At 54.3% G+C, this 24598-nt stretch overlaps 1 protein-coding gene across 5 annotated transcripts in view; it reads left to right on the forward strand.

Annotated features, from left to right (window-relative positions):
• The window catches only part of LOC104695778 (S-adenosyl-L-methionine-dependent tRNA 4-demethylwyosine synthase TYW1-like), an 88559-nt gene that overhangs the window by 54288 nt on the left and 9673 nt on the right, over window positions 1–24598 (forward strand). For 4 of the 5 annotated variants that reach the window (XM_039562816.1, XM_039562819.1, XM_039562818.1 and 1 more), the window contains exon 15: window positions 17511–17621. In XM_039562816.1, the coding sequence (XP_039418750.1) occupies window positions 17511–17621 (111 nt within the window). Of the gene's footprint in view, window positions 1–17510; window positions 17622–20740; window positions 21010–24598 lie in introns of those variants that run through there. The other variant, XM_039562820.1, reaches the window with a different exon arrangement.

The raw sequence follows: 24598 nt of genomic DNA on the forward strand, positions 1-24598 counted from the left end.
CAGCATCACACAGGGGACATCAGGAACTCTTGGGGAAGCTGCTGTTTGTTGGTTTTTCCTCTTAATCCCAAAATCATTGAGATTGGAAAAGTCCTCCCAGCCCATGGAGTCCACCCTGTGCCTGATGCCCACCTTGTCCCCAGCCCAGGGTACTCAGTGCCACCTCCAGGCCTTCCTTGGGCACCTCCAAGGGATGGGGACTCCAAACCTCCCTGGGCAGCCCCTGCCAAGGCCTGAGCACCCTTTCCATGGAGAAATTTCCCCAATATCCAATCAGAATCTCCCCTGGCACAGCTTGAGGCCATTTCCCTTTGTCCCTGTTCCCTGGGAGCAGAGCCCGACCCCCCCGGCTGCCCCTCCTGTCAGGGACTTGTGCAGAGCCACAAGGTCCCCCTGAGCCTCCTTTGCTCCAGCCTGAGCCCCTTTCCCAGCTCCCTCAGCCGCTCCTGGGGCTCCAGCCCCTTCCCAGCTCCGTTCCCTGCCCTGGACACGCTCCAGCCCCTCAGGGTCTGTGCTGTCCCGAGGGGCCCAGGACTGACCCCAGATTGGAGGTGTGACCTCAGCGGTGCCAGCAGAGGGGACACTCCCTGCACTGATCAAACACAATGTTCTGGTAGCCAAAACCTCAGAGTGCTCCTGGGCAGCAGCACCTCGCCCTTTCCCCTCCCAGCCGCCTGGCCCGGAGCTCCCAGGAGCTGTTCTGTGGGACTGTGGAACACGGGAGGTGGTGGCAGCTAAAGCAGCTGTGAGCTCCTGGGAGATACCGGCCCTCTTCCAGGCTGGGTGGGAATGCTGCTGCGTTGTCTTGGGAAGGTGATGTTAATTTATCAGGAAACAAACACAAGTCCCAGATTTTCGCAGTGCCTGACAAACCTTCCAGACTGATTCAGTCCTTCCAGGCCGAGAGGAGCTGGCTCTGCAGCTCATCTGAGTCACTGCTGAGCAGCCATGGGCAGCTTTGGGCTGGGCGCAGTGGAAAATGAAAGTGGGCAAAGGGAGTTTATAGGAACACGAGTTGTACCTGCTGTGCCCACCCTTGTGGGGTTTGCTCGTCCTGCTCTCTCCCTGCTCCCTGGCTGGGGCTGCAAGGGTGGGTGGTGGCAAAGTAATCCTCTGGTTTGGTAATCCAGATTGAGAAGTGGGAGAGAGGAAGAGGAAAGGACATGGATTTAAGTGAGAAAGGAGAGTGGATGTTTGTCTTGGCTGTTTCCTTTCCTCCAGCCAAAGCCCAGGCCTTGTTAAATACGGGAGGGCCCAGGCAAAGATGGGCTTCAGACCTCTTGCCTCAGTGAGGTGGTTATAGAACCTCAGAGTCCTGGAATGGTTTGGGTGGGAAGGGCCCTTAAACTCACCCCATTCCAACCTCCAGGAGCCCCTTCCACCAGCCCAGGTTGCTCCTGGCCCCATCCAGCCCGGCCTTGGCCCAGTCATGCTGATAATGGATTTCATGCTTTTAACTGAACTTCTGCACAAAGTTCTTGAGCCTCAGTAAAGGGGTGAATTTAAAACAAATTTTTCCCAGGATGATCTGACAGCCTCATCCAGCATGTCGGGGATTAGTTGCTACATCCATTTTCAAAGGAAGCCCAGGAATAAAAGATAAAAAGCTTTTGTGCTATTTCTCTCTGCAGCAAATAACATGAACCCCCCCCTTTGTCCACTGCTACTTGGAGCAAGTTCGATCCTTCCTAGAGCTGCTCTCATTGAAATCATCTTCATGTTAAATTTTCTGTGCTGAGAAGCACTTCTTGAGAGAGGAGCTTATGTTAAACAGCAGGTGGACTCCAAAGGCTCCCTTTGTTCTTGTCCTGAGTCCTCTACCCCTGAAATTAAATGGAGAAGGAAAAGAAAAATATCAACATGTGAAATTCAGACTGTTCCCTTCCCAAACACCACGTTTGAGTTTTGGAGCCTCATCCTCTGACAGCCTTGAGTTTGTGAGAGTGATTGAGAGGTGACTTGGCTTGATAGACAAGTGCTTGGAGCAGGCACTGAGGGTGTGAATCCTTATCTCATCATCAGGATGAGAAATCTCTGCTGAAAGATGTTTCTTCCAGCCATTGCTGCTTCCTAATCCATATCCGAATGAGGAATGGGTTCCAAACTAGTGATGAGGGTCCAGCTCAGGAGGGAAGGGGGGGATTTTCCATCCCTGGAGGTTTTAGAATCAAGTTGATGCTTTTTTTTCCAAAATACCTTTAACCAGGTGTGCTGAGCAGGAAAACAACCCATGGTCTGTGAGCTGTCATCCCCCCCAGTCAGATTTGGGATCCTCTGGTGTTTGGTTTGGGCTCTGTTCCCTCAGGGTGACTGGACCATGTTTTGCAGGCTGAGGAACTCTGGAAACTTGTCCTGGTCATTGTCCATAAATCACCAAGTGTTTTCCCAAGCAATAGGAATATTGGCTGGGGCAAATGGGAATCCCCTGCTGAGCTGCTGAGAAATGGATGGGGATGCAGTGACCCAGTGTGACAAAGTGCTTGTGGATTTCTACCCAAACTCTGGGAACAGCTGGAGAAAAGATGGTGATGGGACAGAGCAGCTTGTGTCCAATTCATGGTTCACATCCCTTGGCTGCAGCTCTGAGGGGGCTTTTTGCCTTCACAGAATCCCAGGCTGGGCCAGGCTGGAGGGGACCCCAGAGGGTCCCTGGTGCCACCTCCCTGCTCAGGCAGGGCCATCCCAGAGCACAGGGCACAGGATTGTGCCCAGAGGGCTCTGCAATATCCCCGCTGAGGGAGACTCCAGCCCCTCCCTGGGCAGCCTGTTCAGGGCTGGGCCCTGCCCAGGGCAGCAGTTCTGCCTCCTGGGCAGGGCAATTGCTGGGCTCAGGCCCTGCCCGGTGCTCTGGTGCCGCTGCCGGGCCCCGGAGCAGAGCCTGGGCCCTGCCCTGAGCCCTCCCTGCAGCCAGGGACAGCCAGGGCTGAGGGCCCCTCTCAGCTGGGGCTCCTCTCGAGGCTGAGCAGCCCCGGCTCCCTCAGCCTGTCCTGGGCACGGAGATGCTCCAGGCCCTCCTCATCCTCACAGCCGGCGCCAGCCCCGCTCCAGGAGCTCCCTGGCCCTGCTGTGCTGAGGAGCCAGAGCTGGACACGGCACTCCAGAGGTGCCCCTGGGGCTGAGCAGAGGGGCAGGATCCCTCCCTGACCCTCTGGGAATGCTCTTACCTGGGGAGAGTAAAACAGCTCTTGAGCAAGTGGCTGCTGGTCCATGGGTGTCCATGGGCTCGGTGAGCTCTGGGCTGAAGGTCCCTGCTGTCACTGGGGCTCTGAGGAACATCTTCCAGCCCTGGCGTGGTGTCACCTCCTCTGTCTGTACCTCCTTGACTCCCTCATGATGACTCCTGTCCCATCACGGGCTGGCCTGGCAGGATTTGCTGTGCTGCCACAGGCAGGCTGGCAGTGCTGAGCTGCTGGGACCTGCAGGGGCCAGGTGCCAACGTTCCCTCCAACAGACTGGAGCCGTGCACAGAGCAGGAATGAGCCCTGCAGGCTGGTGGGATGGTGTGGCACTGCGGGAGCTGGTGATGGAGCAGAACCTTGTCCTTGCTGTCCTTGCAGCAGGGTCACAAAGCAAAGGAAGCAGCTCACTGGCACTGCCAGGAGCTCAGACTGTGCCTTTGGGCACCACACACCACACGTGCTGCGGATCTGGGATCTAACCTTGCCCTCACTCTTTTTCTGCCTCAAGGGGATTAGGAATTCCTGGAGAACCGGGGTCAGGGCTCGCTGGGAGAGGTGGAGCAGACGCCTGGGGTTTTTTCCTTTATTAAAAAAAGATCAGAAGGGGAATAGTTCCCTCTGCCTGTGCTAGGATATCACACCCTGGCAGTGCCTGGGTTCCATGGCTGGATATTCCTTGCTGGCAGCTGCTAGGAATGGTTTATCCAGGGGAAGGCACAGGGTAGAGCAACATCTCCCATCGCTGTCTCCAGCTCTGCGTTTTCACACTGCTCACAGGTAGTTCCTGTTACATTCCTGGGTGATGAAGAGACTGGTTTGATATTTAAACATTCCCAGCCTTGCATCTGCTGCTATTTACCTGAGTCTCTTTGTTTTCCCCAACGTTACCCTGTCTTCCAAGGTACCCTTGTCTTTGTGTGATTACAAACAGCATAAATACATTGAATTACATCCTCAGCAGGTTTTAGTGCTGATTATTATGTAATATATGACAGGAACAATTGTTTTTATGAAGAGACACATTTGATTTGCAGGGAGATGATTTATGTGGCTCCTGGGGGAGGGGAGCCATGCCTGAGGTTTCTGAGCTGAGGGATTTTTTAAGGAGAATTTAAATGTAAGATCTGTAACAGATGTTAGAATCAGTAATCAATTTTGCCACTATAAATTTAGAAGAATTTGACTCTTCTGCACAGTAAATGCTCTCACTGGCTGTGTGCTTGTTTTAATGGGATTGCTAATGAGACTCGTGGTGGAAGCCTTTGGCAATGCAGCCTGAGGAGTGTGACACAGGTATGATGTTAATATGGAGTTATTGTCTCTGAAATCCATCCTGTCCTTTCAGTGTCCTCACAGCAATCCAAACCAGGCTCCAGCAAGACGCTTGGCTGCTGAGGGAGTGAAACCTCGTTTCTCTGTCTGTGCCAGTCCCTCCTGCTTTGCTTGCAGGCAAGGAAAGGGGGAAATGTTCATAGCAGAGCTCCAAGCAGAGGGATGTGTAATCCCAGCTGGTGCTGTCCCGTGTGTCTTGGGAAGGCAGGGAGTGAGGCTGCAGGAAGGGAGGGGAAGGGTCTGAGGGCACCCAGCGAGCCCGAGGCACAGGGAGAGGGTGCAATCCCTGTTCTCTCAGCCCATGATCCCAGCTGCAGCCCCTGCTCTCGCTCCTGCCTTGGGCTGTTTGCTGCTGGCTGTGGCTGCAGAGGGTGCCCAGTGCCACCTCGGGGTTGGGACAGGGCACCCCTGCCCCTTCCCATGGCTTGGGACGTGGGAGTAACAGGGCCCTCCTCTTCCTGCCCTCCCAGCTGCACCCATCCCTTCCCTCCTCAGCCAGCAGACATTGTCCAGCATGCCCGGCTTTGCTGCTGCTGAACGTTCAGGGAGCATTTGCAGTTCTTAGCTTCTGTTAAACAGGGTCTCTCCTTTGCCTTGAGCTCTTCTAGAAGCTGCCTGAGAGATGCCCGCTCTGGCTTTTAGGGAGCTTGGTTCAAACCAGTCTCTGTTCCCTCTGCCAGGTTATTTGTTACCCGACCACCAGCCAAGGGCTGTTCCCTTCCCTGGGCCTGGCTCTGCGAGCCAGAACTCCCAGCTGCCCCAGCAGCCTCCGTGGCCTTGGGGACATTTGTTCACATTGTCAGTCTCTGGTTGTGAACTGGAGCCATTTTCATGTACAGGCACCCTGAGGAGGCAGAGCCTGTGTGTGCTTTTATGGGAACTCTCCAGAAGGAAAAAACAACCTTAAAATTCTGCTTGTGGCAACAAAGGAAACCTGGGGCTGCACTTTGCTTTAAACCAAGGTTTTATTTCAGCCCGTAAAGCTGAGCTGACAGGGCTGAGTGGCACAGAGGGGGCTGTGCAGGGCAGTGCACAATATTCCAGTTGCTGAGTGCATTAACTCCGGGTTTCTCTCCTCACTGACCCATTACCTGGAGTCGGGTGAGGAGCATTCGCAGGGTCCGTCGGATCCGTTCATCTGGATCCTTGCGTTTGACATTTCAAGAAAGACGAGCTGAGAGAGCACCTGCAGGAGGGATGTGTTTGCTCGTGTGGGATGGGGACACAGGCACTGCCAGCAGGGAAAGGGACATTCTGGGACCTGGGGATGGTGGGAATGTGCTCCTGCCTTTGGGAAAGGCAAATCAGGAAGACGTTGCTTTGGAGCAGGGAGAAATCCTTTCCTGAAGGGTGGTTATGGTGGGCAGGGGGGCAAGGCTGGAATGCTGGGTCCTGGCATGCACTGGCACAGGGACACAGGGATACCTGGACACTTGGACCCAGGGACACCTGGACACCTGGACACTTGGACACAGGGACACATGGATGCAGAGACACAGGGACACCTGGACACTTGGACACAGGGACACAGAGACACATGGATGCAGAGACACAGGGACACCTGGACACTTGGACACAGGGACACAGAGACACATGGATGCAGAGACACAGGGACACCTGGACACTTGGACACATGGATGGGGTGCCCAGGGCTGTTCAGTGTCACATCTCTGGTGGGGTGGGGTGGGCTTGGGGAGGTTCTCCTGCCCCAGGGTGAGACCCATGTGCTGGGCTCCAAGGGGACTGGCCCTGACTTAGCTGGGTTGGGCCCTTAGGGCAGGATCCTGCAGCAGGAGTGTGCAGCAGAGCTCAGGGACCGGCTGTGCCCTCAGTGCTCCTCCCTGATCTTCTCCCTCAGCTCCCAGTTCAGCTACTTTGGGTCAGAGAGGCCCCAAACTTCCTCTGTCAGGGTGACTTTGGGCAATAAACAGGCTCTTGCCAAGGAGTGCTGCTTCCCTTGTTCCATGGGGCTGTGGGTGCCTTGGCCCTGTTCCTTCCCACCCTCACCAGTCCATGGGGAGCTGGGGCTGGGAGCTGGGTGTTGGTGGCTCTGGCCACGTGCTGCTGGCTGGAAGTGCTGGCTGTGACCTCCCAGACCACGTGGCCCATCCCTGGTTTCCATGGCTGCTCCAGTGACCCCTCTGGAGGTTGTTGACTTGCAGGTTGTGCATTTGGCAGCCAAGCCCTGTGTGTTCTCCTTGGATGAAGCTGCTGTTGGATTTGCAGTGGGAGAAATGCAGGAACTCCAGCACAGGAATTCAGAGTCACCTCTGAAGCTGCAAAGCTGCTGGGGCACCTTTCATTGAATTCCCAGAAATTCATATAATTCTGATTATAATGTGCTAATTCATAGAATTCACCAGGGAAGATGGGGACCTGTTGGAGCAGCTCCAGGGGAGGCCATGGAGATGCTCCAAGGGCTGGAGCCAGGCTGGGAGAGCTGGGGGTGCTCACCTGGAGAGGAGAAGGCTCCAGGGAGAGTTCAGAGCCCCTTCCAGAGCCTAAAGGGGGCTTTTAAAAGGAGGGAGAGGGACAGGACAGGAGGGACAAAATCTGTTTGGTGCAAGAACCAAATGAGAGGCGGTGCAAACGATCTCTGTAAGTGCTTAGTGCTAAACCCAGCTTCGTGTAAACCCAGCAGGTCTGGAGCGTTTGGAGGTGATGAGCCCTGGAACAGAGAGCTGATGATCCATAGTAAATACAAATACTAGAAAACAACTGTTTACAGAGCTGTACAAGTGTGTGTGTGTGTGTGCATCATTGCTTTCATGTCCTTCTGGCTCAGGGCTGGGATTTGCTTGGCAGTCCTGGGGACTCTGGGTCCGCCTGGGCTCTCTGGGTCCAGCTGGCTGTGGAAGCAGCAGCATCTGGAGGCATTTCATGGACACATTCTCCAAAGGAGGGCTTTAATCGGAGGTGTTGGGATTTCAGGTGTCCCCTGGGCAGGCTCCTCAGGTGGAGTACACCTTGCACTGGGAGTCCACACACACTCAGGACTTGAGTAAATCCTTGGTTGGGATTTTTTTTCATTCCCCTGCTCTGCTCCAGCACCTGCAGGAGTTCTCACAGCCGCAGCCCAAGCTCACGTATTTAACTGAATGGGCACTTTCAAGCCCGTAATGTTTGTTCTTTTAGAGCCCAACTCTTGAATTAAGGCTTTACAAGAGCACTGGGCTTGCAAAGATTGCTTAATCAATAAGAGAAATTTATGTCAGACTCCTTGTTTACATTGCTCTTTGTGAAGTGAACTGGGCAGGATTTTCAGCAGTCCTGGTGGTGGGGCTTTCAGATCTATTTTTAGATGATTTGGACAAAACCCAGAAGAAAAATATAAATCATTTGCTTCGCAGCCTGTAAGAGTGTTTTCTAATGAGGTAATTATGTTTTTATGGCAGCTTAATCTCTGCTTTCATCACTGGAAGTTGCATTGCTGGTTTGTTATTTCCCAGGATAACGAGTGTCACTTCATTCCCATTAATACAGTCACCCCTTCCCAGGCTGTGGCTGGGCTCCTGTCTGTGCCACCCTCACAGGAAGAGTTCCTTCCCAGTATCCCATCCATCCCTGCCCTCTGGCAGTGGGAAGCCTTTCCCCCTGTCCTGGCTCTCCAGGTCCTTGTCCAAAGTCCCTCTCCATCCTTCCTGTGGAATCCTTCAGGTGATGGGAGGTCACTCCAAAACTTTCCCTCCTCCAGGCTCATCCTGCAGTTACTCCCTCAATCCTTCAGTATTACAGGGTTGTTTAAAATGCAGTTTATTCTCCTTTCCTGTGTCCCCCATTGCTGAGCAAAGCAGGGATTTTGAGGAACAGTCTTTCAGAGCCCCGGGGGATCTCAGTGGGAAGTTGTTTTCCTGGCTGAGATTTCCAAGCCTTTGGCTGGGTGTGTGAATAACTGGGATGGCTGAAAACTCCAGAGCAGCTGGCGGTGCCGTGGGGCAGGCTGGGCTCTGGCCCGGGGTCCGGAGGGACTCTGGGGATGTTCAGCCTTCGGCTGAGCTGGGGCTGGGTTTGAGCTGCTCTTTTTGAGCTGCTTTTCTCCCTCATTTCCTTTCAGCCCGTGCAAATGCCACTCTCTGGCTTTTTCTTGACATTCCCCAGTCTGTGTGTTCACATACTGATGTGTTGGTGTCCGAGGCCAGCTTCTTCTTGCCACAGAATCACTGAGGCTGGAAAAGCCTCCAAGGTCGAGTCCAGCCCTTCCCTCAGCAGTCCAAGGCCACCACTGCCCGTGTCCCCAGGTGCCACATCCTCACATCTGTTCCTGCTCGTGTCTGGTCGGGTGTGGGAAGGAAAAGGCTTCAGAGGGGGAAGAGCTGAAGGCAAAATCTGGGACTTCCCACAGCCTCCTCTCCTCTCACATTCTCCAAAATGTCCCAGACACAGCTCCACGGTCACATCCTGGTGCTCCAGGACCTGATGGCTCAGGCATGGCTGCTTGGCCACAATGGGGGAGGCCTTGGTGGTCTTGGAGGGGCACCATGGCAAAGCTGTCACCTCACAGTGACAAACCTGTCACCTCAAGGTACAGTCAGACCCTGGCAGTGCAGGGAAGGCAGGAGCAGGAAAATACTGAAGAATAAACTACAGACAGGGAGGGGAGTTCCAAAGAAGGGGCTGGAGCGTGTCCAGGGAAGGGAACGGAGCTGGGGAAGGGGCTGGAGCCCTCGGCCTTGGGGGGCTTTTCCCCTAACCCCTGCTCTGTGTCCCCATCCCTTGCAGGCGGGGCCTGTCCAGGGGCAGCAGAGGAGGAACCATTCCCGTGGTCAGAGGGAAGGAGCCGGGATGCTCCGGAGCCGGCAGCTCCGAGGGAAGGGAGGATGGGCTGGAGCCACGGCCAGGGCTGGCTGAGCTCCTGGCAGGAGGCAGAGCAGCAGCAGGAGCAGGACAGGGCCCTGTCCCTCGGGATGTGCCCGGCGGGTCCTGCTGCCGCAGCCGCTGCTGCTCCCACCCAGGGACAGCGGCCGAGCCGAGCAGGTGCCGATGCTGCCGATGTCCCGGGAGCCTCTCAGCAGCGTTCCCTGCCAGCTGCTGCTCTCAGGTGTCTGGAGGTCACGGGCACTTGGGCAGGAGCTCGCTGGAGCTTTGCTGCTGCTGGGAGGGGTTTGTGTTCCGCTCCCCGGCCCGGCTGCCAGCCTGGCCGAGCCGTCCCTGGGGCGCAGGGCTGCGGGGCAGCACCCCCAGGCTCCTGCTGGTGCTTCTCCTGCCTGTTTGGGGTTAAACATCCCCTCTCACCCGCGAAAAGAACCGTCAGCAGCCTGGCTAACGGCGAGCTCGAAGTGGGTTTTGCTGCTGATTTGATAGGATCTGTTTTCGTGCTGTTCTATTTTAAGTCCCTGTGCATTGGGCTTCTTTTTCCCTGGGTATAAATTTTACATGATTCCTTGAAACTGCACTGGAAATGTGGAAAAGAAAGAAATAATCACAGGAATGTTGTTGGTGCTGATTTCCACGGGTGTGTTAAAACCGAGTCCATGGAAAATGGATAAGGAGCAGCCACGGTTCTGGATTTACTTAAGAAAAACATTTTCAGCTCTCAAAACAAAGCTGTTTCTGTACTTTGTTTTATTTCTAGAGATTTTTCAATAATCTGGTTAATTTCTGCTGAAGTGTGAAGCAATAAAGCAGATTACAAGCAAGTACAGGAAGAGTGAGTGTGGAGGGGAGAGAAATTTGGTGTTTTGTTCTCCTTAGTTTCCAGTCCTGATCCCTCATTCCTGTGCTTCACACATCAGCAGGGCTGTGCAGAGGCTGAGGGGCTTTTCTGGTGTGAAATTCCAGCTTGGGAATTAGTGCTGATGTGTTCATCTCTGCAGGATTTTCTTGTTCTCTCCAGGCAGGATTTCAGAGCTGGGCACTCCAGAGGGTTTGGTGGGACAGCAGGGCACTGGTGTTGAGTGATAAAAAACCTGATACAGACCAGAAGTCCAACTTTGCTGTTTTCCTAATTATTATTCAGGACAGTTTTCATCTTATCTTCAAGGCCTTGGAAGAACAAGGAATTTCATATGGAGATCAGGCTTGGCTCCTCACAATAATTATACTTCAGAGAGACAATTTTGGTTCTTACACATTTATATAAAAGCTGAAAGAATTAGAAACTGCTTTAAAGGGACTGCCTTGGGCTCCAGGTTCAAGACAAGATGCAGGACCAGCCCCTCATCGTGTGGACATCACCTTGTAACTGTATTTTCCTCGATTCCCTAATTAGTTTTTTGCCTGATTCCCTCACAAGGAGCCGGAATGGCTTTTGCATGGAAAAGTAGTGCCAGGTTTGTGTTTTGGTGTGGGGTTTATGTTTGTTTTTTTAATAAGTTTGGGGTTATTTTTTAGGAACATCTCAATTTTTTTGGCATTAGCACTCAAATCATGGAATCATGGAATGGGTTGGGTTGGAAGGACCTTAAAGACCATTTCTTTCCACCTCCCAGCCAGGGGCAGAGGTGCCACCCACTCCATCAGCTTTGAGGGAACTTTTTAAATCTCAGCTGAGAAAAACTGAGCACTTCAGGAGATATTTTGTGCTTAGGCATAGCTGAAAACACAAATCTTGGGTCATTTCTGAGCCTTGCTTTAGATACTCATATTTGACATTTTTGTTATACCCACCTAACAGTTACAAATTATTTTCTGATGGTCTTACACAGTAATAAACTTGGCTTCTCCAAATCCAAAGAAATCCTCACTTTTGGATGTGTAGTGTGACTGAAAACTCCAGGCTGACTCTCAGAAATTCCTCAATTCCAGTTAAGCTCAGAGTTCACAGTAACTTTTGGGTCACTGCAGGCAGGAAAACACAGGGCCCAGGGATCCATCTCCGGGTTTTGAACCTTGAGAAACTCCAGCCTCGTGGAAAATCCACATCCCCAAGTACTTGAGAATTTGGTTTTGCTTTTCCCCACACCCAGACAGGAGGCAAAGAAGGTCCTTGATATGGGGCTAAATGTTGGGCAGGGTCCAACGGGAGGTTGATGGTGGCTTTGTCCCCATCCTGGGGATGACCTGGCGACAGCTGGGAGATGCTGGGTGAAGCCCAGGGCTCTGGAGCTGAGCCTCAGGTGCAGCCTGGGGTTGAGCACTCGCTCCTCCAGCACTGAAACCCCTGCTCCGAGCTTTGCTGGGCTTTCACAGCAGAGTTAATGCGTTAATTAGCCTATGCTAATGAGCACCTTTTTAGCACTGGAGACAAAGGCTGCACTCGCTCTCACCCGGGTATTAATAGCAGCTGCTGGAACAACGTTCTGTGTTTCCAGTGGGTTCCTACGCAGCAGAGCCTATTCAGGGCTTGTTTAAGGATCATGAGCCTCAAGAAGGGAGGCTGAAAACTTCTGTGCTCTGCGCTGAGTTCAGCTGGGAGGGGAAAAATCCCTCCTGTGCTGTGCCAGTGTGCTCAGCTGAGCCCTCCCCGGGCCTGCAGTGACTGTCACAGGAGGGTGGCACCTCTGGTGATGGATGGGCCCGGTGCAGAGAGGAGCTCGCGTGGGGAGGGGAGGCTCCTGAAGAAGAATGGATCCATCTGCATCCTTCCAAGGACACTGAGCCTTCCCTGATGATGCTCTAGAGTGTGATGGGTCCTACAGACAGTCCAGAGGAGGCCACGGAGCTGCTCCAAGGGCTGGGGCACCTCTGCTCTGGAGCCAGGCTGGGAGAGCTGGGGGTGCTCACCTGGAGAAGGGAAGGCTCCAGGGAGAGCTCAGAGCCCCTTGCAGGGCCTGAAGGGGCTCCAGGAGAGCTGGAGAGGGACTGGGGACAAGGCATGGAGGGACAGGACCCAGGGAATGGCTTCCCAGTGCCAGAGGGCAGGGCTGGATGGGATCTTGGGAAGGAATTGTTCCCTGGGAGGGTGGGCAGGCCCTGGGCACAGGGTGCCCAGAGCAGCTGGGGCTGCCCCTGGATCCCTGGCAGTGCCCAAGGCCAGGCTGGACATTGGGGCTGGGAGCAGCCTGGGACAGTGGGAGGTGTCCCTGCCCATGGCAGGGAATGGAATGAGATGCACTTTAACATCCCCCCAGCCCAAACCATTCTGGGATTCTGTGATCTGGGAGCCTGGGGGCCCAGCAGAGCTGGATTTGGGAGAGGCAGGAGTGGTCTCCAACCCTCCTTCCTCCCTGGGCTAAACTGGAAGGCTTTGGAAAGCTGTGGGATCTGGGGGTTGTTGGGATCTGAGATTTCCTTAGGCTGTGTTTTGGATCTTTCCTCCCTGGTGAGGTTTCTGCATTAAGCAGCTCCTTATCGACTGCGGGGAAGAGATTTTGGCTGCAGGGGCTTTTTTTCCCCGATGCGCATCCCTGTGACAAGTCATTTCCAAGTGTGAAAACTGCTTTGATATCTTCATTCGGCGCTGGTTCGCTCAGGAAGCCACTGCATAAGCGGGGCAGGGGAGTGGGCTCAGCCCGGGCAGCTCCGGGGCTGCTCCCGCCGGGCTCGGGCTGCTCTCAGCGCCCGTTTTTGGGTGGTTCGGAGCACGATCAGAGCGGTCCCTGGCAGCTCAGAAGCTCTGAGAACGTGTCATGAAGGGAGTTTGCAAGTGGAGTCTTTCCTTGAAGAGAGGAAGAAAGTCCTGATGAAAGGAGGTGCCTTTGAAGTGGTTCCTGCTCCTCATCCGGCGCTGGCAGAGGGGTGTGAAGTTGTGTGAAACAAAGGGCAGGTTCTCTTTGGAGTTTGCACCATCATTTCCTCCCCCGAGAGCACTGCTTGCATCCAGCTGTTGAGAACGTTGAGATTCATTAGCTGCAAAAGTCGGGATTTCTGTGGAGGAGTCTGTGGATGAAATGGCAATAAAATAATTTCAGCTGTGCCTAGGAAATGCCTGTAAGTGTTTGGGGTATCTGAGCCTGAGCCAGCAGCTGAAACAAAAACCCACGTGTAATTCTAGTTACTTCCAAACAGGGGACATTGTCACTCTGCCTGAACAGAAGAGTGAGTTCAAGTTACAGGATCCAAGGTGAGGGTCTTGGAGAGGCTCCCCTGCCCCTCCTGGAGAAGGGAGCTGCTCCCCTGCCCCAGCCAAGGCCGTGTCCCTCCAGCATCCTGCTCTTTGCAGGTGATGTGTTCCCCCTTCCCTCTTCCTCCTGGGATTAGACCTGGGCTGTTTCATGAAGAATAATTACATTTGATCTGGGAAAAGATGAATGTCAAGGAGGAGGGAATTAAAAAGAAATGATAAAAAGAAGCAGCTCCAATCCCTCGTGGTTACTGGAGTGGGAAGGGAGCACTTTGTCAAAGTGACACCGAGTCCTCTGTTAGGGTGTCCTGGGCTGGGGCTGGGCCAGAGCTGTGCCTTTGAGGCTGGGCCAGCAGCAAAGCCAGCACAGGTCCCCTGGGACGTGTGACAGGCCTAGGAGGATGTGAGCGTGGTTTCCAGGGGCAGTGTCCCTGCCGTGGGCACAGGCTCTGGGCTCAGGGGGAGGCTGGCCCATTGCTCTCCAGGCTGGCCCAGGGAGCTTCCCAGTGCCTGGAGCTGCTGGAGGGGGCAGGGCTGCAGCAGCCTGGGCACTCCTTCGGAGGGAAGGAGCTGTGTCTGTGTCTGGGTGACCCCAATCCTGACTCTGAGCTGTGGGCGCTGCTGGTGTGGGACTGGGGCATGAGACACCCTGAGACAGGTTTGGTCTTTTTCATGGATCACAGAATGTCCTGAGCTGGAAGGGAACCCCAGGGATCACCCAGCCCAGCTCCTGTCCCTGCACAGACACCCCAACAACCCCACCCTGGGCATCCCTGGCAGCGCTGTCCCAATGCTCCTGGAGCTCTGGCAGCCTCGGGGCTGGGACCATTCCCGGGTGTGCTGAGACCAGGATCTCAGACCTGCCCAGGAAAGGATTTTTTGTCCTCAGCATCCTCCCCCAAGCCTGATCAGTCTGTGTTTCCCTGGTGCCCTGTCCTGACACTGAAGGGCTGCAGTGCTTCCTGGGGTAGCTGGGAAGGATTTTAGCAGGAATTGCCCAAAGGGAAAAGACTGGGGTTCCCCAGGCTTGTTCTGCCCTCCTTTGCCCTCAGGAGTTTCGGGAACAGGAGGCTGAGCTGGACCTGCGTTTTTGGGACCCCCGGGGCTGCCGCTCCCTGCCAGGCTGGGTCTGTGCACAAGGAGATAAACCAGACCCACACCCTTCACTGCCACCCATCTGGAGGGTTGTTCTCACACCAGCTCCTCTTCCTCCATGTTCTCCTGGTGACTGGAGTGGAGTAACAGCTGCTTTTCCTGGAAACACGGAGTGTGGAGCATCCCAGGCTGCTTTTATATCCTGATGCTTTAGATCGTTAAATTCTCACGGCTTAAGCTCTTTATTTCTTGTTTTGCTGTGCTTGTGAGAGGATCTCCTGGGGCCCTATTGTACAACAAATACAAATAATCCATGAATAAAACAGGCTGGCTGTTTGTACTGCCGGCAGTCTGCAAGGATTGCTCCCAGATAACGTTTTGGGCCATTACTCATTTTGATCTGTGCCTTCTAGCCGCGTTTCTCTGCTCAACAACACTGCCGAGATGTTGCCCTCTGGAAAGAGGCTTCTCCAGATTAATTTTTCACTTTTCTACCTGTTTGCTGTCTGCCTTTGGCAGAGTTTCAGTTCCTCCCCTGCTTTCCCTGCCCAGCCGTGGTGAGTTCATGCAGCTTTTGGGATGGTTCGGGTGTGATGGACACACAGAGACCGCAGTTACTCCTTGTCAGTGCTGCCCCAGGGGGAGAGGCCCTTTAAATTCACTCATAGCACATTTAGTTTTATGAAGTCCTTGACCTTAAACTTCTAAATGAGCTGGGATGTGAATTGGAGAGTACTAAAAATGAGATTTAAATGGGAGAAAGCCCCACTTCCCTGCCTGTGAGGATGCGCTGCCCTTGCTGGGGCTGCTGTGGAGCAGGACCAGTTATGTTAAACACAAACTGGTATTTACTGGTGCCTTGAGGCTGCTGCACTTGTTCCCCACTGGGAGCTGCCCTTTGGGAGCCAGCTGTCATTAACTGGTGTCTGATCATTCCACAGGACTGACAGGGTGTGTGCACTGCAGATTTTCCTCCTTAGATCTTTCCCCTCCGCTTGCTTCTTCCCCTGTTATGTGCAAATGCTGCTTCTTTTTCTGTATTAGCTCCTCTCTTGTTCTCTCTTCAGTAATTAACAGTTGATTTCCTGCTTGTCTCTTGACCTTTCTTTTGCCAATCCATTCAAATCACAAGAATTTCTTGTTCTTTAAGTATCTGCTTAAATGCCACGGGTAGAGGTCAGCCGGTTTAGTGCTGTCACTTGTGGGAGAAGATGCTCCTGGTGTTTGTTTCTTTGTCCTCTGGTTATTTCTTAGTAAATAACCTGGAATGTTTCCATAACAAATTGGTGTAAGAATGGCTTTGCCCCCTGTGGAACGCACAGAGATGTGTGGTAGGTGAGTTTGATTTTTCTACTGAGGGCAGAATTCACGACGTGGCAGTCAGAGGCTCTGAAGGACTAAAATGTTCCTTCTCTGGGCACCCTGTGCCAGGGCCTCCCCTCCCTCACAGCGAGGAGTTTCTTCCTCCTGGTCCTGTCCCTCCATCCCTTTCCAAAGTCTCTCTCCATCTCCTTTTTGGCTCCTTCAGGTCCTGGAAGGCCACAGTGAGGTCACCCCAAAGCTTCTCCTCTCCAGGTGAACAATCCCAGCTCTCCCAGCCTCTCCTCCCAGCAGAGCTGCTCCATCCCTTGGATCACCCTGGAGCCTCCTCTGGGCTCCTCCAGCAGCTCCAGCTCCTCCCTGGGCTGGGCCAGGGGTGGGGCAGCTCTGCAGGTGGGGTCTCACCTGAGCACAGGGGCACAGGGACACAATCCCAGTCCCTTTCTTGCTGCCCCACTGCGATCAGCATTTACATTTCACAGTCCACAGTGTGCAGGGACAGCAAAGGAGTTAATCCAAACTGCAGATTCGCTGGAAAATTGCTCTATAAATAAAAATAAATTATAAGTGAATTTTAATTATAAAAATAAGTGAAATAAAGCATCAGTATAAGATGAAGGGGAGGGGAAGGATGGAAACAAGCGGATGTGAGGAGTGAGGAGTGGATTTGTTCCATGGCCAAGTGCTTGTGTTGAGAGGCCTTTTGTCACCAGTGACTCCTTTGGAGAGCAGCCTTAGAGGGCAAATCAGAGTAACTCCAAGCAGAGAAGTTCTGGGAGTGCTGTCTGCCACCTTCCCAGCAGGAAGTTGGACCTGGGAATATTCTCCCCAGCTCCCTGACAGGAGGAGGCAGCTGGGGGGGGCGGGCTCTGCTCCCAGGGAACAGGGCCAGGAGGAGAGGGAACGGCCTCAGGCTGGGCCAGGGGAGGCTCAGGGTGGATTTTGGGGAAATTTCTCATGGAAAGGTGGTCAAACACAGGAACAGACTCCAGGGTGGGGGTAGAGCAGTTTAACAGCCCTGTGGATGTGGCACTTGGGGACGTGGGGCAGTGGTGGCCCTGGCAGTGCTGGGTCAGAGTTGGACTTGATGCCTTCAGAGCTTTTCCAGCACAAATAATTCCATGTTCCTGTGGAAGTCCCCAGTGCTGGCTGGTCCAGCTGGAGGCACTGAAACACCTGTAACTAACGGGGACATTTTGTGCCTGGGGAAGCAAATCCAAGAGAGAGACATCTCCTGCTTGTTCTGCCACTGGTTTAAACTCCCGTGGAAACAAAGTGCCTGGGACAGGAGGTGTGGCAGGGGGAGGAGTTGGGTGGCACGAGGTGGCTCAGCCCAGGGGCTGCGGAGCAGATTTCCTGAAGGAACAGGTTTGGGTCTGGTCTGCTTCAGTGGACCTTTTATTCTTTGGAATAAAAGAATGATTTCATTTCTTTTTCCTGTTTGAAGCTGTGTGCAAGGCTGGAAGAACCCCTTTCCTGGGTCACAATGGGGTGTCAGTGGGATTTTCCCTTTGTTCTTGGGTCACAATGGGATGTCAGTGGGATTTTCCCTTTGTTCCTGGGTCACAGTGGGATATCAATGGGATTTTCCCTTTGTTCCTGGGTCACAATGGGGTGTCAATGGGATTTTCCCTTTGTTCCAGCAACAACGCACCGTTTACAGGCTGACCCTGGTGAAAGCTTGGAATGTGGATGAACTCAAAGCTTATGCTGACCTGATAACCCTCGGGAAACCAGACTTCATTGAGGTCAAGGTGAGCTGCATGGAGCTGTTTTCCTTTTTCCTGCAGTATTCTCCACTGCTTTGTCCCCATTTCCCCCCTCCCTTTAGTCTAAACTTTCCGAGTAAGTAAAATCCTTCTAAAGTGATGCACGAGAAACTTCTCTCTTGCTTTTAATGTTAGTGAATGATAATTAATTCACATTCAGGTGGTGTTTTCCAGTGTCTTATGTTTGCCTTTGGGGCAGGTTTCCCTGTGCCACCAGCCAAGCTTTGTGCCAGCCAGCCTCTGTTTCTGCCCAACAGAATCGTCACTCTCTGGCCTTTTGGTGAAAACAAGGATGAGCAGACATTGCTTCTTCATATCAACCAACAGTTGAAACAAAATATTCCAGGTCAAGCTGGTGCTTTGGGGTAGGATTCTTCCCATCCTGGTCTCGAATTTTGCCAGGAGAAAGTGAAAGGTTCAGTGATGGGCTTGTATTTGGCTGGATTTGAAGGGCTGCCAGCAGGAGATGGGAGGTACAGCAGGGCAGGAGGGGCTTTATCATGGCCTTAATCAATTGAGTAAATAGAGAATGTAAAAAAAGGTACAAACTGGTAAAAAGGGCACCTTCCAAAGTGCTCTGAGCATTTTCACCCAGGAGCTCCTGCAGAGCAGCACAGCTCCCTCAGCTCTGTGTTTGTGCAGCTCTGTTACTCCTGGACTTTCCTTTTTCTTTTCCCTTTTCCTTCTCTCTTTTGTTTTTTTTTTAACTTTCTTTTATTTTTTTAACCTTCCCCCCCCCCCCCCCAACCTTTTTTTAACTGCTGCTATGGAGAAAAAGCCTGGATTTTGCTGCGAAGGTTTGATACATCAGCACGGAGAGTTTTTCTCTCTAGGTGTGCTGGTGGAGTTGGGAGCTTCATCCCAGCTCGCGTTTGGAGTTTGGTTTGGGGAAAACCCCTCGGTTTTCCACCTCCCTGCGTGTCCCACTGGCTGTGCAGGATCCTGCCAGGGAGGGCAGGGCAGGGATGGAGCAGAGGGGCTGAGGCTGCTCTGCCCAGGGCATTAATGTTAATTAGTGAGATGAGGAGGATGTTTCAGCACGGATTCCCCTGGGAACTCTCCGGGCAAACATCTGCCTCCTGCAAGGCACGGCTGCTCTTCCCTCTGCCTCACAGAGCTTTCCCAGAGCTCTGCCCTGCAAAAATCCTGCCTTGCTCTGCCAAGGAAATGGGTGAGTGGTCCCAGATGTACTCCTGGTGCTCTTCCAGCTGGGACAGGGCTTTACATGGATCTCTGAGCCCAGTTTGTGTGAGCTGGGACAGGGATTTCTGTGGATCTCTGAGCCCAGTTTGTGTGAGCTGGGACAGGGAGGGGCTGGGTGACATTCCCAGAATCCAGCAGTGGGATGGTGGCACTGGGGTCCAGCCTCACACTGTGGTGATCACACAGCACTGGGGACCTGGCAGTTTTCCCCCAAAGACTTGGTGTTTTTGATTAAAAGTAAGTTTTTTGTGTTCCTTTGAGAACGAAGCGTGTTTGGGGTGTGGATAGGGCTCAGCATTCTCTCTGCAGACCCTCAGTGTGCTGGGTGAGCAGCCAAGGCCCAGGTGGTGCTCAAAGCCAACCAACAGAGAGTGATAACGAGATGCTGCAGAAGCTCTGCCTGACAGTGGGGCTGAGCTCGGGGATTTGCTGCTTGAAGACTTGGGATAAATGATGGCCATTTCAGCTGAAGGGAGCTAATCCAGTGCTGCTCCAGAGAGGCTCACGGGGTGGATGGAGAGAGATTTAGATTCTCGCAAGGGCTTAATCCTTGTTCTCATTTCCATGAGTGCCTCACACTCTGTGGGACCCCATTCTCCCACTTAAGCCAATAGTAAAGGGAGACTCCGTCATTAAAAATGCATCAAATTGATTTATTGCCTTAATCTGTTCTAATGCTGGCGTGTCACTGTCACACTTGTACAGAGCTGATGGTGGTACTTAAGGTCTGGAACGTGCCAGAACTCGTTTTCCTGTCATGGTGCCCTCTTTGGGTTCTGAAAGCCACAGGTTTATGTGATGTGCACCATTTTTGTGTCCAGGGAAGGGAATGGAGCTGGGAAGGGGCTGGAGCCCCAGGAGCGGCTGAGGGAGCTGGAAAGGGGCTCAGGCTGGAGCAAAGGAGGCTCAGGGGGGACCTTGTGGCTCTGCACAAGTCCCTGACAGGAGGGGGCAGCCAGGGGGGTCGGGCTGTGCTGCCAGGGAACAGGGCCAGGAGGAGAGGGAACGGCCTCAGGCTGGGCCAGGGGAGGCTCAGGGTGGATTTTGGGGAAAATTTCTTCCTGAAAGGGCTGCCCAGCCCTGGCACAGCTGCTCGGGGCAGGGGTGGAGCCCCCATCCCAGGGGCAGTGTGAAAGATGACTGGACATGGCACCTGGGGACATGGCTTACGGTGGCCTCAGCACTGCTGGGGCAGTGATTGGAGTCGATCTTAGGGGTCTGTCCTTGCTGGATTCTAGAATCACAGAATGGGTTGGGTTGGGAGGGACCTCAAAACCCATCCAGTGCCACCCCTGCCATGGGCAGGGACACCTCCCACTGTCCCAGGCTGCTCCAAGCCCCAGTGTCCAGCCTGGCCTTGGGCACTGCCAGGGATCCAGGGGCAGCCCCAGCTGCTCTGGGCAGAGCCAGGCTTCGTCACTCAGCTCACAGCAGCAGTGTGAGCTCCTGCCTGAGCAGAGCCTTCCTGCTTCCCCCTATCCCTCAGAATTTAAGGAAGAAATCCAAACGTGTCAGGCTGGCCCTTTGTCCCAGGGCTGTCCGTGCCACGGTGTCTGAGGGCAGGACTTGGGCACAGAATCTTCCCCAGCCTTTGTGGAAGTTTTCAGCCACTTGGAAGCTCTTTTCCTGCTGATTTTCCTGCTGATTTTGTTTGTGTGGATGGATAATCTGGGTGTCCAGCTGAGCTCAGGGTGCTGCCCTGGGGCTGCAGCTCCTGCTCTGCTGCCTGAGGTTTGGCTGCAGAATGGAAATGCCCAAGTAAATGTGTGCAGGGATGGGCCAGAGGGAAGTGTCTGTCCCAATCTGCTCACTCCTGTCATGTTAAACAGTAAAGATCATTTAATTGCTTAAAATAATGAGGAAAATGAGCTGTGCCTTAATGAGTTTCTAATTGCATGCAGCAAGAGGCGATTGCCCCACCTGTCAAAATCCCCTTCAGGATCCTGCTGCCATCCCAGCTGGGGTTTAGATGAAGAGGTGAAGCTGAATCTCCTGTTCTGGTGCCTGCTATGAATAAACCCCAACAATGTTTGATCTCCACACCTGAAGAGAGACCAGCATTGCTCACTTGCTGTTGGAGAGTCACAGAATCGTTTGGGTGCCAGACTGAATCCAACCACCCCCCAGCACTGCCAGTGTCCCCACGTGCCACATGTTAAACCCCTCCAGGGGTGGGCACTCCAAACCTCCCTGGGCAGCCCCTGCCAAGGCCTGAGCACCCTTTCCATGGGGAAATTCCTGCTGATGCCCACCCTGAGCCTGCCCTGGCCCAGCCTGAGGCCGTTCCCTCTCCTCCTGGCCCTGTTCCCTGGCAGCAGAGCCCGACCCCCCCGGCTGCCCCCTCCTGTCAGGGACTGGTGCAGAGCCACAAGGTCCCCCCTGAGCCTCCTTTGCTCCAGGCTGACTGGTCACAGGTTGGACCTGGTGGTCCAGGAGGACTTTTCCAGCCAGGATAATTCCAAGCTTGTGACTCTGGGAGCAGAGGGGGTGATCCAGCAGTGGCTGCTCCTCCCTGGATCCCCACACGGCTCCTTGGGAGAGCTGGGGTGAAGGGCTGTGTCCTGTGTTGGAGCTGAGCTCTCCCAGGAGGAGTCACTGCAGCTTTCCAGGCAGTGCAGCACCGCCGGGCCCTCAGCCATGGCTGTGGGCTGTCTGGAGAGCTGCTGGGAAATACTGGGGCTGTGCTGCACAACCAACCACCTCCAGCCCTCCCTGCAGCTTGGAGTGACACAAAGGACTGATGGCCTCTGTTAAATCAGCTTGGAAGTGATTATTAAAAGCAGCCAAGGAGTGGAATGCTGCCTGGATCCACTGCAGCAGGAGCAGACGTGCGTGAGGCCTTGTGGTTGTAACTTGGGGGGTGCTGCTGCTCAGCTCAGGAGCGTTTGCACTGCAGAGCTGCAATCCATCAACGTGGCACTGAGGCTTTCTCTATTTGTCTGGGGTCACGGCTGTCCCAGATTTTAAACAGTGTCTCTGTCACTCAGCAGCTTGGCCCACACTTTGTTCTCTGTTAATTTGCACGAGCCTCAATTAAATTTATAATTTGTGGGCTCGGAGTGAAGAGAATTGCTTTGTTCAGTAATTAAATTGGGAAGTCTGGAGTGTGAGTGGAGAAACAAAGCGTTGTCAGCTGCAGTTGTTCCCTTCAGAGCCCTGGGGATTGGAAGCTTTGCTGGCTGGCTGGATCCCCGGGCAGGAGCCAGGTCCTGGGGGCAGGAATGTGCTTCCCATGCTTCCCACAGCACCAGCAACCACCCTGGCACAAGGCTCTGCTCAGTCCAGTTGTGCTCACCCAGCTCCATCACAGCTGAAAATCAGCCCTGGCCCAGCCCAGGGAGGAGCTGGAGCTGCTGGAGGAGCCCAGAGGAGGCTCCAGGGTGATCCGAGGGATGGAGCAGCTCTGCTGGGAGGAGAGGCTGGGAGAGCTGGGATTGTTCACCTGGAGAGGAGAAGCTCCAGGGTGACCTCACTGTGGCCTTGCAGGAGCCAAAAAAGGAGATGGAGAGAGACTTTGGAAAGGGCTGGAGGGACAGGACACAGGGAATGGCTTCCCAGTGCCAGAGGGCAGGGCTGGATGGGATCTTGGGAAGGAATTGTTCCCTGGGAGGGTGGGCAGGCCCTGGCACAGGGTGCCCAGAGCAGCTGTGGCTGCCCCTGGATCCCTGGCAGTGCCCAAGGCCAGGCTGGACATTGGGGCTTGGAGCAGCCTGGGACAGTGGGAGGTGTCCCTGCCCACGGCAGGGGTGGCACTGGATGGGCTTTGAGGTCCTTCCAACCCAACCCATTCCACGATTCTGTGAAATCCAGAGTGTGCCCAGCACAGCTGCTCTGGATCCATCCTGGCAGAGCCAGGAAGAGCTGGGATGCTGTTCAAAGGCTTCCATTTCAAGGTACTTGGCCAGAGCTCTGTGGATTAGGCTGCTCCAAGCACCCTTATTAAGCAGGTAATTAAGAGGCAGCATCGTTGCTGTTCCTGCTGCAGGGAGGTTGGGGAGAGAGCTCTGGGTGAACAATGGGATCTTTCCCTTTTTAATTCCTGATGTCTTAATAACTGTCTTCATGTATTACTGCAAAGCAGAACGTGACCGCCCTCATCAGCTCCGCATGGGTTTTAAGTGCTATCAGCTGTTAATTAACTCCAGTTTGAAGAAGTTGGGGAAGTTGAAAGCTGCTTTCCTTCGGTGTGCTGGAAGCTGATTCCCATTGATTTGTGCTGGGAATTAATCAGCCAGCCAAGCATTCACTTATTCCATTTGCCTCTGCACTTTCTTTGCTTGTAAACGATACCTTTGTAGTGTACTGAGAGCATGAATCACGCTGGAGCTTCTGAAGAATTTTCCCCCTCTGTACTCATACATTTTTCATGCTGCTCCAATCATAATCTGGATAATGAGTGTGGGGAGAATATTGCTGTGTGTCTCCAGCTGCACTTTGGGGATCCAAACCCCTGATTTGCGTGGCTGGCTGCTCTGATACAGCACTGACTAGCACAGAACGAGCCTGTTTCAACTCTGGGTTCAGACTTACAGAGCTGGGTTAAATAAAACTGAGTGTACATCCCTGGCGAGCACTCCCTGCCTGGGGCCCTGGCAGTCTTTCTCCAGGCTGGCTCTGAGTTACGGTGCCTGGGCAGCTTCATGGGGGAAGTCCCTCATAAATCTGTGGGTGAGAAAGCAGCTGCTTCCCAAACTTGTACAATTCCCAGTTCACAGCAGCTCCTCCTGCTCAGCACTGTGTGCACCTTGCTGGGGTTGAAAGTGCTGGCAGAGGTGTGTCTGCACATGCCATGTCCAGGGAAATGCAGGTGCACCAGGGATTGGGAGCATGGGGCAGCTGGGAGCAGGGCCCTGGGAGCAGGCGTCAACCTGGAGGCAAATTCCATTTACAGGAGGTAAAAGGGTTCTTCACAGGGGGAAACCCACGGGCAGGCCAGACACAACCATCCATAAAACTGTGCTGTAAAGGCTGGTGCTTGATGGGATTTTGTGACTGGAATAAAAGAGCTCAGCCCAAGGGCAGAGAGGCTGGAACCAGGCAGAGAGAGAGGCTGGAGCCAGGCAGAGAGGGGGCAGAGAGGCTGGAGCCAGCCAGAGAGGGGGGCAGAGGGGCTGGAACCGGGCAGAGAGGGGGCAGAGGGGCTGGAACCCGGCAGAGAGGGGGCAGAGGGGCTGGAACCGGGCAGAGAGGGGCAGAGGGGCTGGAGCCAGGCAGAGAGGGGGCAGAGGGGCTGGAACTGGGCAGAGAGGGGGCAGAGGGGCTGGAGCCAGGCAGAGAGGGGGCAGAGGGGCTGGAACCCGGCAGAGAGGGGGCAGAGGGGCTGGAGCCAGGCAGAGAGGGGGCAGAGGGGCTGGAACCGGGCAGAGAGGGGGCAGAGGGGCTGGAACTGGCAGAGAGGGGGCAGAGGGGCTGGAACCCGGCAGAGAGGGGGCAGAGGGGCTGGAACCCGGCAGAGAGGGGGCAGAGGGGCTGGAGCCGGGCAGAGAGGGGGCAGAGGGGCTGGAGCCAGGCAGAGAGGGGGCAGAGGGGCTGGAGCCAGGCAGAGAGGGGGCAGAGGGGCTTGGCCAGGGCAGAAATCCCAGCCTGGGCTCGGAAGGAAGAGGCCCAGAGCTTGTTCCCCTGTGGCACAGGGCCAGGATCTCTGGGAGTGTCACAGTGACATGGCGTTGGTTGTCCATGAGACTCTCCCAGGCTCGTCACGTTTCCCACCCCACTGACCCTCTCCAAGGTCCCTTGGTCACTCAGGAGCATCCCCCCTT

Source organism: Corvus cornix, chromosome 19 (genome assembly GCF_000738735.6).
Source record: "Corvus cornix cornix isolate S_Up_H32 chromosome 19, ASM73873v5, whole genome shotgun sequence".
NCBI classification, from domain to species: Eukaryota; Metazoa; Chordata; class Aves; order Passeriformes; family Corvidae; genus Corvus; species Corvus cornix.